A 13,682-nucleotide genomic window follows, 5' to 3' on the forward strand; every position below is an offset into this window, starting at 1 on the left:
ATAAATAAGTAAATAAATATAATTTGTCCCATGCACCCATTAGTTCAGCTGAAATGTTTGGGGATTCATGGAGAGCAGTTTACTTCTTGGCTGGTATATTACTAGAACAATTCACAATCAAAAGTAAAGTGAACTTAAATTATGTACAGGTTGGTCATTAATAATGCCTTACATATTCAAATTACAAACTGCTTAGTTTTAGATGTTTATTTACTATTATATATTTATCTGTTGTTAGATGTTCAATATTAAACGTTTATATTAATAGTTGTTTCCTATTGTTAAATACTTACCTGTTATTAAATTCCTGTTATTAGTAGATATTTAGAATAAAGACTCACTAAGATAAAGGCCTTGTGTAGCCTCTAAAGGGGGGAAATGATGCCTCGGGTTTTAGCTTTCATATTTTTCAGATTCTGTACTGCTTTAGTGTGTTGTTCTGAGCTTCATATTAAGGTATGGTAAGCTCTCTTCACAGAGTAGGGAGACAAAACAATTCCTCTCTAGCTGGGGACCAAGGTCAGCTGATCCAGATCTCAGGCCCAAGAGCATAAACAACAGCAGAATGAAGAGAGAAAAACAAGAAGGATGGGACCTCACAATCTAAAGCTGTAACTGGACAATTAACTCCAATATGCAAATGGACTAGAACTTATAAACGTGAGAGACCTCATGACTGATCGTGCATCTTGTGACCATTTTGGATTCATCTTGGGTGTAGCCCTGGCTGGGCTCTTGTGCTGCCCAAGGTGTATCCATTGAGGCTTTTTAACAAATACCTACTTTATGCTTTAGCTCTGTCTAGCCTCTGTTTTAGGTCAGCCTTCTCAAGGCATCAAGAGAAGTCATAATAGAACAGAACAGAAAAATACATTGGATAGATTTTGATTTTTTATGAGACTAGTGCTGGCAAAAAGCATCAAAATTGCTTACAAAAGTATTCCTAATTTCTAGGGAACAAGATATGAAAGAAAGATTTGCTGAATCTTCTGGACTGTCACTAAATGTTGAGCTCTTTAAAATATTGTGTCTTCTTAAACAAAGATGCTCCCAGATTTAGTCGTGATCATCTACAGAAGTAACTACCAACTTGGACACCGACTCAGATTTAGGTGAGGGATTCACATCTGGTACCTTTCTTCAAAAAGGCAATCAATGCATCTCCCTCTGGGTTCCTGACACGCAGCAAGCAGCTGAGGCCACTGATGCTAGTGGCAGCAGGGTTCCCCAAGACACCTTGCACCTGAGACAGAAAACAGGCAAGCAAAATAAATACAACCTAATGGATTTCCTCTCCTAAAATACATTGTTTTTATTAAGAAACTCATGGGGAGGGAGCAACGAGCAACACAAAGGTCATCATCACAGCACAACTCCATGTGGACATTTTTTTATTCTTTCTCATACCGACAATTTTTACACCATCAAACTGAGATCTCAGCTCCTCAATGCCACACTGCTGTTTAAAGTAGTGAATAGGAAAACAGTACAGTGATAAAGAGCACACAGCTCAAACCCTGGGCTAGAGGAAGGGACTCAGAAAGTAGGATTGTTTCTGGTGACCTGATTACCAACCTGGCTACTTCTAGTTTGGACTATCCAAATTAACCCTCTTTTTAAACCAACCTGATATCCTATCTGCAGGTGCTTAGCATGTTTTAGGGACAACAGTGCTGTATGATATTTCAAACACTGAGGTATTCAGATGCCATTGTTGAAAACATCTGGGTGTAGCTTCTTTACCAAATTGCAGGGATTTATCATTGCCATAGGGAAGAGCAATGCCCAAGGAGTCAGGTCACAGCCTGCCTTTCTTCTGTGATCTTGTCTACTTACACTGGACACACAACACTATGATAAAAATATATTTTTAAATATGATCACTCTTACCAATCCAGAGGTGGTGCAGTTGAAGTTGGCTTCAGCAGCACTATATAATTCACAGAGCACTTCAGTACCAGCAGGAGTTGCAGTTGCAAAGCCACAGGCATCTTCCCTCTCACAGCCTGAAAAACAGGAAGGAAATTTTAGATTTCCTAGCACTTCACATGCAAAATTCCACTGCTTACTGCTACTTATGTAGATTTCCTCATTTCTATCAGACATGAATTTAATTAGCCAAATGAACTTTAGTACTCAACTATTTTAGCAGAGAATTAAGGACTTTAAATTGAATTAAATTGATGCAGAAGGTTGTTCATCACCTGATGATATAAACAGCTGAGACAGGTCTGACCACACACCCAAATATTTAAAGTCTGCTGGATAATTTTGCCTGAGGCAGGACTCTCATGACCATCTTTGCCAGCACATCACATCTGCCTCATACAGTAACCCCATAGTAAGGAGGTTTTGACAAATATCAGAGTGATAGGAAGGAGGGAAACATCAAATTTCAAATTCTTCAAACCTGCTGGCCTCCCCTGCAGCAAACCCCTGGCCGCTGTAAGACAGAAAGATCCATCCCCTCCAGATTTAGGAGGGATTTAAGATCCTTCTGCCCTTACACATTCACCATTAACTTGCTCCCATATCTCTGCTCCTAGCTGAGGTGAAACACTTTCTAAATCTTTAGTATAAAATCAACTAACTTAGATTAAAACATCAGCTGAAATGCAAGCTGAGCTATCTGACCTTACAGGGACTTAGGGAGGGAAAGATTAATGCTCACCCCTCAATGAGAATTTCAGCAGTTCAGTATTCAGTAATATTTTGCAGTTGTGCTGCCATTTATTTACATAACTCATAAAGAAAATTCAGCAATGAGAGAGATGGAACCAGATTGGTTGACAAAGGGGCATGATTTCTTCCCCAGGTTTGTTCTCAGGCTCTCTCAGTTCAGTGTCTTGCTTTTGAAGATCTCCATTTTCAGGGGAAGGTGCAAGAAATCAGCCAGGATGAGTATACAGCCAGGATGAGCTTGTGCAGGAAAATCATTCTAGTAGTAAAATGCTTCACATATTCAGTTCTTAGCATAAGAGGTTATTGCTCCAACTAAACTGTGGGACGTGACACAAAGCCACTGATTTGTCAGAATTTTGGACATATTTGTCATTACTTTGAACATATCCCTCTGCCTCCTTTCACAGCCTGAACTTTAGGAGACACAAGGTGAGACTGACTCAATGCACCCTGAAAGCAGTGTGTGATTCCTCTGCATTTTAGATAATTCTGAACCAACTTAAACCAAATGCAATACAGTATATAAACTGCAAGACTTGGCAGAGGAATATCTCTGAACTCCTTATAATGCCCTTCTGACATAAGCAAGGATGATTTTTCCTATTTTACATGCCAATCAGGTAATTTGTGAATAGGTAAAAGCTGACTTTTCATATGTTCTGAACACCTAATTCTTCTTTTATCTGCTCATCTGCACAGTCTGATGAATGGTTCCTGGTTTAAATCTCAGTTCTCATTCGTATTGCAAACTACAACACCTGGCTTTAAAGTCAGATGACTTTTCTGAAGTAGTATGCAAAGTCAGAAGACTCCTTTCTGAAAGAAACATCAATCTCTTCCCTGAACCAAGGTCACCAAAAGTTGTAAATATCTTGCAGTGAATTGGTGACAAACTGCAGAACATATAGTTCATCCAGGAACTTAACTATAAACTCATCATATGAAAATATTACTATTTTCCACAATTGTTAGTGTCGTCTCTACAGCTTTTCTCAGTTTTCTCACCTGAAATGCACTGAAAATATGTACTTTGCAGGTCTCCCTCAAATGACTGAGACTGAAGAATTTGAGCTTCTTCTGATCCATAAATCAGGCTAGAGGCAGGAACTCTTTCAAATTTTCTGAGCACTAAAAAAAAGACAACAAAAAACCCCAACCAAGTAGTATTATCAGTTTCCATGCTGCAAACAGACAAAGACTTAAGGTAGAAATTAGGCTTGAAGAACTCTGTGGGAAAAGAGGTTTGCTCATTAAATTATGTACCATAACTTCACAGATAATGCAGGAGACAGCTGGCGTGAGGGTAGAATTTCTGATCTGAAATAAAAAGTGTCACAAGGTGTTTTAAAAACCAGTTAGCCAGGAGTGAGCTGGGATTTTACTTTCCAGTGAGGCTTTTCTCCCAGCAGCAGAACTGCCATCTCTCATTACTTGTTCATGGCATTGAACCAACTATTGAGTCAAAGGGAGAACCAACTTTCTCCAATTCAGTCACAGAAACAAAAGCCAGCTCCAACAGCACTTGGTTAGACAGGAAATCCAGAAACACAACAGCCTGATCTCGACTGTGGGAAATAGTAAAGATAAGAAGATTTTCAGAAAGCTGGGAAAGCAGGCCTTAGAAATAGAAAGGGCAGAGAAATTAGAACTAGCTGCAGCTGCAAAGTTTGAAAGTAGAAAAAGTTAAAATAGTACAGCAAGCAAGGACATGAAATAATACCTTGAGTTTTAGGCTTGGCTAAGATAGACCTTAAGACTGCAGAAAAATGTGCTTAGCAAGATAATAGAAGGTTTTAAGCTGAATAATGGTGTATTGTGTATTGTTAATAGAAAGAAGACAAGCAAGCATTGTGTGAAGCAGGAGTACGTGTGCTTTTAGTGATTGGCTAGAACAACTGTCTGTAAGCTTTAGCAATATGCTATTGGCTAAAAAGTTTTTTAAATGTTCTGTAACAAATAAATCTTTGGCTGCTGCTGGCTGTACGTGAGCTTTGCCATCTTCCTATTGTCTCAACCATGTATTGAGGCTGATGCTGCAATAAAAGCTCAAGGAATGTGCCCCAGCAGTCCCATTCTGTTCATGAAAAGAAAAAAACTTCCCAGCACATCCACTGACTTCAGGCCCAAGGCTATATCCAAGCTAGTATGTCCTACATTCTGCTTTATTATTCCTCCATTCCACTTTTCACACCTGACTGTCACTTTTCTGACCAAACCCTTTTATCTGCTCCCTCTGCACTGGACCTGTCCATGTGTGAGGAGTCTGACAAGCAGCACTGTTCACACACTGGGAAAAGCTCGTGGGCTCTAGAGATGCAAACCCCAAGGGTCACTAAATGGGGTGAGGAATCTAATCCAGGCTCCAGAGTGTTTGGTCCTGTCTGTGCCCTGCAGAGGATTACAGGCTGGTGAGAGGATACACAGTGCCACCACCACCCTTCTGAGGTTGCTACTACCTGTATTACCAGGGGGTTGGGCACAGTGTGCCCACAGGTTGATGCACCAATACATTTGAGTGAGCACAGCACATTATGACCATGGCAGGGGGTTGGAAGTAGAGGATCTTTAAGATCCCTTCCAACCCAAGCCATTCTGTGATTCCGTGACATATTGTTGCTGTGTTCATAAACAGTCATAAATGAATTTTCAACAGTCATAAATATTTGTAGTGACATCTTCTAGCATGACCCACAAAACCAAGCACAAATATCTACAACCGCTCCATCCTGTACAGAGTCAAAAATGCCCAAGCAGAAAGGTTCATGGTAACAGGAGAATTAAGGTCCCAAGTCCTTTCTGCAGAGAAACATCCCAACAACCATTGATTGAGAGCAACAGAGGCTTTCACCTCATGTTCATAACTGTGATCGGTCTCTGAGTATGCTCAGAGGAAAATAAAGTTATTTTAACTAAAGATAGTTTTGCAACCTCTTCACAACTGAGGACTTTACTTTTCACACTCCTTCCACTGATCACACTAGTCATAAGACATTGTCTAATTCAAAGCACACCATGACATCAGTCTCTAAACAGAATATTCCATTAAATTCAATACCAATCATATGATGAGCATATAAAAACTTCTGGGGAAAAGCAAAAGCTTTGAGGCTGAGAGATGTAATTAGACCTTACTGCAGGCAGTCTGGGGACTGTTTGATAGATTACTTTCTTTGTTTTTTCAAGTTTTTCATCCTTTAAAACCAGCATTTTGCAGCTGTATTCAAGCAGAAGTAACCTCCTCCAGCCTGCTAGGATGTGTTCCCCAGGTCAGATACCTTACAGCAGGGGCCCAGAGGGTGATGCTATGTTGTGGCTGTGAGGTCATTACTAAAAATATTCTATTTCCCATGAATACACAGATGAGGGATAACTTTACAAAAAATTAATAATTCTGCTTCTTTCTCATTAGTCCTCTCATTATTCTTTTGGGTTTCCAAGCAGAGAGCACAAGGTCAGCACACATCAAAAGCTGGCAGCCATCTGAGAGTGCAGGAAACCTGCTTCTCTCTCTTCCTTACCAGAAATAACTTCCCCAGTGTAGTCAAGAAATGCAAAACTAAGGAGGAATATGGCTTAAGGCAGAGGCCACAGGTATGGGAAAGTGAATAACTATGCAACAGTGAATCCCCATAAGCTGTGGAGTGCTTAGTCTCTTCATAAGGAAGTTTCACCAATGTGGGGTCAAAACATATCCAAAATACCCTTCTGCAACTTACCCAAGCACTGCTCATCTGTAAGGAGCTCTTCTGTTTCAGTCCAGTCCAGGGCTGCTCCAAAGCTGTCGACACACAGGGATTTCTTGGTGGCAGGGTCCTGCTGGGAAGGTCTGTACTGGCCATCTTCACCACACTGCAGGCCCTGCTCACCGCTCTGGCAGGGGGTGACACCTGGTACAAGGGAGCAGGGGAAGGAAAAAAGGCTCTTTGATAATGCTGTCACCGAGTTTCACAGAACTCAGAGGCTGGACAGGATCTCTGGAGGTTGTAAGGTCAGAGCCCCCTGCTCAGGCAGGGCCACCTAGAGCTGGCTGTGCAGGACCCTCTCCAGATGGCTTTCACCCATCTCCAAGGACTCCACAGCCTCCCTGGGCAACCTGGGCCAGTGCTTGGTTGTCCTCACGACAAAAATCATTTTCTGATTTTCAGAGGGAACCTCCTGTGCAGTCACTGGTCCTGTCAATGCAGTAGGACATTGTTTCAGTGCTGTGGGACAAAAGTCTCCTTAGCACAGCAGAGACTTCACTGAAAATGAAGCCAAGATTTGCACAGTATTTGACCACTCTGAAGCACGGTAATCTCACTGCTTTGCTGCTACTTCAATTTGTGTTTCAAACATTTTTTTGGATTCTCTGTCATGCACAAATCTCTGTTGCTGTATTTCCAGTACTGTAAAGCAAAGTGTAGAGAAGGAGCTGTACTTTCATACAGGTTTGTTCACTGACTGCTGCAGTGGATCTGTGGAATGTTGTGAGCAACGAGAAGATCTATCACATCAACAAATTCAGGAAAACTCTTCAGACTCTGCAATGAGACATCAGGGACTGAAAGAAAGGAGGAAGGTAATGTGTAGCCTGGGCTTTTGGAGAGGACTGGCATTGAGGTGCAGCACAGAGGTAAAGTGGAAACCAGGAAGGGAAGTAAAATAATGTGCAAGGGTAAGTTTTTAAACCCTAAGGAGCGAACTCTTAAGTATACAAGTCCACTACCTACCCAGGGAACACACATGGAAAAGAAGAATGATAACCGTAGGCAAAAGCTAATTGATGTTGGGGTACATTACAATAAAAATGGGAGGTTTATCCCACCTAAAAGAACAAATAGGTTGAAAGAGAACAAAGCAGACCATACACTTAATGACACTTCCCAAGAAGCCCAGTCTTGTTACTCTTATTTATATCTTATTTTATATAAGATAATTCTGTAGACAAAACTGAATTTGGACCTAATAACTGATTTTCTGTATAGAACTGCATGAAAAAAGACCAAAACATTTAAGCTGAATTCACCAGCTTTAGTGAACATTTCAATAGTTGCTTTGTGAGAAATGTTTATATTTGCAGGGGAAAGAGCTGCACAAAACAAGACTATTTTAGTGTTCATGGAAATGACAATAAATTAACTTCATAAGAATTTTCTTACTGATACTGAACACCCAGATATCATTCCTGAGGACAATGAACATGTCTAGAGGAACCACAACATCCTGGATGAGATTGACCACTTGTTTCTCATGCATTTTTGGTCAAAAAACCAGACAGTTTGTACTTTGTAAAATGATTTTGAATGTATGCAGAAGGGATCATATCCATCCAAAAACCCCCAGAGGGAGGATTAGTTTTTAAAAAAAACCTTAGAAATTAATAAAAAAAATCATTAGATATTTGAAGCCAGAAAATAAAGGATATGGAAAAATGAGTTCAACTTACAGTGATCAGCACTGATTGCCCCATAGGAGTTGGTAGTTTTGCCCACAGGACACTTGATACAGAAGGAATGTCCTGTCTGATACTGATAGTAGCCAAGAGGGCAGGGAATGCATTCATCGTCCTGGAAATAACTGCCTGGAGGACAAACAACTGCAGAGAGAACAATCACCTTATTACTCCTTTGGAATTCAACCACTTCTGGCATTTGCACACATGTGTGGGTATATATAAAATATAAATATATATATATATATATACATAATATATATAAATATATATATATTTATAATGCTGATAGATTTGCCATAGGCTTCAAGCTCTTCATATATATATTTCTAAGTAGTATAACAAAGTAAACACGCTTTAAGTGATCATTAAATTCATCAATGGCAGGAATATAGGCTGTGATATGTTTTCTCAGATCACCCAAAATCTCTTCTTGAATTAGAGCACATGAAGCTCTTTGGAAACACCAAGTCCAGGCCTGACTTCCAACTGTCAAATCCATTTGCAATAAGATAATGCAGGTGGACGAGTCGAAAACAAAGGAAGACAAGCTACAAAAAGAGTAACTTCCAACACTACAAACAGAAACAGGAAGGTTCTGAGGAGCAGAAACTCCAAAACCATCATACAGAAATCCACCATATGGTAACACTTTTATTCAGAATTCCTGGTAAAGAAATTTTTGTTAAGCACTTCCAAACTAAACAGTAAAGACTGGATTAAAAGCCACTAGCTGTGCACATGACAACCCAAACACCAAACAAATAAGTGTTCTTAGTGATGTTCTCAGTCTGTATCTATATAATTTTCAAAACAATCAAGAGCAATATTTCCAGCTGACCTGTTGCATATTACAGAGAAAATTCTTTGTCTTCTGGAATATCATGGAATACTGTCTTTCCCTCCAGAGCATTCAAATGAACATTAAAGCAGAAGAGTCACAGACATATTTGCAGGACAATACCCCTGCTTGTTATTTCACAGCTGCTTCCCAGATGTAGATTTTCTTCAAAACTCCATCAAATGTATATTTTGGGACTTTGACAAGGTGCAAAACTTTATTTCTGTTCTTGCCCTGCATCCTGACAGAAGTTTAAGCTTCCAAGAGAGAGAAAGAGCAATGGAATATTGGCCATTCTCACTACAACCCATATAATGAATTGCTGTTCTGGCCACCACACCAGAATGTAAATGAATTTAACTCATGGGACCACCTAAATTATAATAGACTAAAAAGACAGCTAGTAGGAAAAATATCATATCTTCCTTCATCATCTGTAAATAGTCCAGTGGAAAGGTCTGGGAGGATACAACTGTGAGACTGAAATTTTCCTCCTAGTATGCATCAAGGCAATTACTCTGGGTAAAACACATATCTAAAATCAATTACAGAATGAAAAAAATCCTGGATCAGTCAGAATTCTCCTTTCAAAAACCCATCATCTAATGCACAAGTGTCTGATATGTTTTAAAGACAAATTTCAACACATGCAAAAAGCATAATGCTCATTAAACAACAGTAGAAATTAAAGTGAAATGAGAAATCCATGCCTAAATTGAAGACAAAATGCATTGAATGAAGAGGCTAATTAAGAAATTAAAGTTTAAAAAGAAACAAATTAAGCTTTTCAAAGAATTCTACTTTTTTTATAGTTTTAGTCACAATGTGAAAGAAACATCTGTGTCTCCTATCAGATTTTGAGCAAGAAAAACTGCCTTTCATTTCACATGTTGGATTGACAAAAGAGCACAAAGAACAGTAAAAAATGTTGGTGCAGAATCATATTTTCTAGACTCTATAACTGTTGAAGGGACCTATCAGTTCAGCTACAAGCCATGCTGATACAATCACATGTAGGTTCAGTTTGACCCTGCAAGTGAGGTAAATCACTATATTGTACCTCTTTCAAGCATTAACATTAATATATTTTAACAACATAAGAAACTAGAGAACAACTCTCAACCAAAATCTAAGAGCTAAGTGCCACCAGTGGGACTAAACTGTGTAACCTAAAACAGGAAAAAAAAATTAAAATATAAGAAAAAAATACCCAAATACATTTAACCCCTTGCTCCTGCAATGAAATTTGGAACCTGGTCTCACTTTTAACTGGACTTGGGCTTCTGTCTACGAGGGGAACAAGCTGCAAAATCCAGGCTAAGGAGCAGCTCTATGAAGTGATTCCACAGGGATATTGCCCTTCACAAAAGCCTCAGCTCTCACTACACTGAACAAGTTCAAAAACTGTTGCAGCTGATCACTGCCCAATGCTTGTCCTGCTACTGCTTCCCCCCAGGAATACTGGAAAACTTTGGGATATCAGATTCTTGAAATAGATTATTAGAAATTAATTCTTGAGCAGTCAATCAGCTATAAATCTAGCCCTTTAATTTGGGTTATATTATGTTTAAAGTTAATCTAAAAGAGTCATAAAGCATTTTAAATAAAAAGAACCAGCATAAAAATGTATAATAAGACAAAGCTAATTTACAAACAGCCTTTAGGTTTTCTCCTGAAATAAATGGGGGAGAAGGGTTATGTTCCTAAAGTCTCCCTAAACAGTTTCTAACTCTCTTAATTTTAACTCATACATTAGCAAAAGAAAGTGCCTTTTCTACTATTAAAATTATCTAAAATAATATTGTTATCCCCAACTCTTAAGGAATTGTATGCATAGATACCTGTGACATAACATAACTCAGTGTAAGGCTGAGACTAAGAAAAAATGTCATATAAGAAAAACTAACATATGATAAATGTTACCCATTTTACAGGTAGGGAAACATGAAACAACACAACAATAGATGCAAATAAACCGAAGGCTGTAAGGAAACTACAAGAGACAGAGGCAGATCCATGTAAATTGCATGTTCATATATTAATGAATATATTAAACTTATTGAGAACACCAGAAACCTGTTGCTATTGAGCTTCCTGAAGGAAAAGCAATGACATTGACAATGAAATAAAACCAAACAAATCAAAAGGATCAGGATCTGAAAACACAATTTTTATTTCAAGAACAAGCCAGAACAAGAAAGAGAAGAGAATAAAGAATCTCTGCTACCCTCACACAATTTTATTTTCTGTAGTAACAGGTGATGCTTCTATGCTTCTTACTAATTGTCACTATTATTAGTGGGGAAACAGACCCAGACAGGATGAATGAGCAGGATATATCCATATATATATATATATACACACACATTAGAAGAACCAGACCTGAATTCCTAAGTTCCCTGTTCAGAATAAAATATGCAGTCCTGCAACACAAACCAGTGCCCAGTAGCAGGTACACTATGACAGCTTAGAGCATGAAATCTCTGTCAAAGGCTGGAGCAGAAACTGTCTCCTTGCCACATATCTACGATGTCTGTTTTACTGAGTGACATTTTCCACAGCTAGCTGGTTCAAATATGTATGAATTAACTCACAAGGCAAGTTAATTCACTGCTTCCTAGAGGCCTTTATGCCTGGCAGGCAGTACTTGGCAAAAAGATCCAATTCTTTGTAAGTTCTGCTTTAAGTGATGGATTCTACCTAAAAAATAATGATACCTTTAAGCAATACAAAACTATATCCCGTTAAGTAGCTGCAAGTTGTTATGGACTCTGGATTCAGCAGGAATTAATTTTTTTTTTTTGCATGTGTTTAAATAACCCAGATCTGAAGTGTTTCAGACTGTGGAGATGAACTGAACCTGCAAACAATTTGCCCTTAAAGGTCCAGGCTGGAAATTGCAGCAGTTCAAAAGTGTTCATCACTTGATTACCTTACTCAGGCATTAGGAAATTATCTGACCTTAAAGAGAAACACCACACCAAGCAGGGAGATAATTTTTTTCATACATTCTGATGGGCTTCATAGCAATGAAGTGATGAATACCTGAAAACATTCCCATTACAAAACTTACCCAAAACCTGCCTCTGTTATCTTATACCTACAAGTGGTACATCTCTCCTCTGTTCCCTAGATTAAAAAAGGCTAGATATAGTGAATACATCCCAGCTGACATAAGTGAGACATGGACTCATTGAGAACAATTGGCCAACAAGAACAACCAGGATCTGAAGGAAGGTTGGTGTTGATAGAAACAAGAGTGGGGCTCTCAAGGCAAAGGCACTTTGGCAGCATGACCTGGTACCAGGGACAGGTTGGCACAGCCACGGGGAGCTGTGGAAAAGGTATGTTTGGCAGTCCTAAGCAGGATACTGGCAGAAAGGCAGCCTTTTCCAGGGAAGCAGACGAAACAGAAGGAAAGAAGAAAAGAGGGCAGAAGTGTGGTTAGGTCTGGGGGTTGGCCAGCATCAAAAAAAGCTTCCATCTGAGCTGGCTGGACTTGGCCCAGGAATTCACAGTCTCAGGACTTTTGGCATTTCTGCATCTAGGTTTCTATTCCAGGTAATGGATCATTATCTGAAGCTCTGGCTACATTATCTTTGTGAAATCCTCTTATTAAAGTTCATGTGCATTACAGAATGACCTTCTATTACCAGACAGATCAAAAATGTTTACAAAAATCTCAAAAATGTTTACAAAACTCTCTACGATGTCAGTGCCAAGATGCCTATTTCCAAATCATTGGTTCAACACAAGAGCTGAACAGTAAGCAAAGCACTAATTCCCATCTTTCTCATTCACACTGGTGCCTCACACCTTTCAAATATGAACTTTAAACACAAGTTCACTAATGACTTTCTAATTTCAGCTTTATACTGATTCCTGACAACATCTCTAAGAATGGAAAGCTAAAAATAAGACATACCACATCCTTGTGAATTAGGGCCTGTTTTCCCAGGAGATGAAATTCTTCTAAATCCGCTTCTACACCCAAGCTGCACACGGGGAGACAGATCAAACTCTTCATCCCGGGGAAAATCAATGACAGAATCTGCTATGAACTGCTTGGAATCCAAATGCAGCAGAAAAACACCATCCTTAATCTCTTTTATAAATGCTCCAATGAGATTTTCCCCAACAATTGCATTTTCTAAAGAGAGAAAAAAAATACAACAAAATAGCATGAAAGACATTTCCATAATACAATGGATAACCACACAGAAACTGATGAGTTGAAGTTAAAAACAGAGGCAGATGCAGAAATACAAGCATGTTAACAAACAGCAGACCATAATTAATCTGTACAGCATCTATAAAATTACAGTCTTACTTTACTCTGATAAAATTCACCCAAAACCACCTCAAACAGAAGGCCCCAAAGCTGCCTTAGCAGGTAATGGAAGTTGGAACTTAATGGAACATGATGGTGCCATGACTACACAAAGAGAGCAGGCTCTGCTCTGGCTCTTCTGAAACCATACAATCATTCCCTCAAAAAGCTATTTTTGTACTACAGGGAATTTTTAATATGGAGAGGGTCAAAAAGGTAACTCCCTCAAAGAGGAGCACTTTCAAAAGAAAAGTTTAACATGAAACCAAGCACGCTTATACTTTGATTCACCTTCTTTAAACTGCTTGAATATTCACAGGGGCAATGGAATATTAGATAAGATATAATTGAGATTAGATATAATTTAGATTAGACATAAGGAAGAAGTTTTTTACAGT

At 39.0% G+C, this 13,682-nt stretch overlaps 1 protein-coding gene across 1 annotated transcript in view; it reads right to left on the reverse strand.

Annotated features, from left to right (window-relative positions):
• Positions 1 to 13,682, reverse strand: part of TG (thyroglobulin) — a 146,944-nt gene that overhangs the window by 101,631 nt on the left and 31,631 nt on the right. Inside the window, exons 20-25 of the mRNA XM_068180670.1 lie at positions 12,880 to 13,104; positions 8,108 to 8,257; positions 6,399 to 6,569; positions 3,688 to 3,810; positions 1,891 to 2,006; positions 1,135 to 1,243 (exon numbers count right to left, since the gene is read on the reverse strand). Of these exons, the coding sequence (XP_068036771.1) occupies positions 1,135 to 1,243; positions 1,891 to 2,006; positions 3,688 to 3,810; positions 6,399 to 6,569; positions 8,108 to 8,257; positions 12,880 to 13,104 (894 nt within the window). The remainder of the gene's footprint in view (positions 1 to 1,134; positions 1,244 to 1,890; positions 2,007 to 3,687; positions 3,811 to 6,398; positions 6,570 to 8,107; positions 8,258 to 12,879; positions 13,105 to 13,682) is intronic.

Source organism: Anomalospiza imberbis, chromosome 1 (genome assembly GCF_031753505.1).
Source record: "Anomalospiza imberbis isolate Cuckoo-Finch-1a 21T00152 chromosome 1, ASM3175350v1, whole genome shotgun sequence".
NCBI classification, from domain to species: Eukaryota; Metazoa; Chordata; class Aves; order Passeriformes; family Viduidae; genus Anomalospiza; species Anomalospiza imberbis.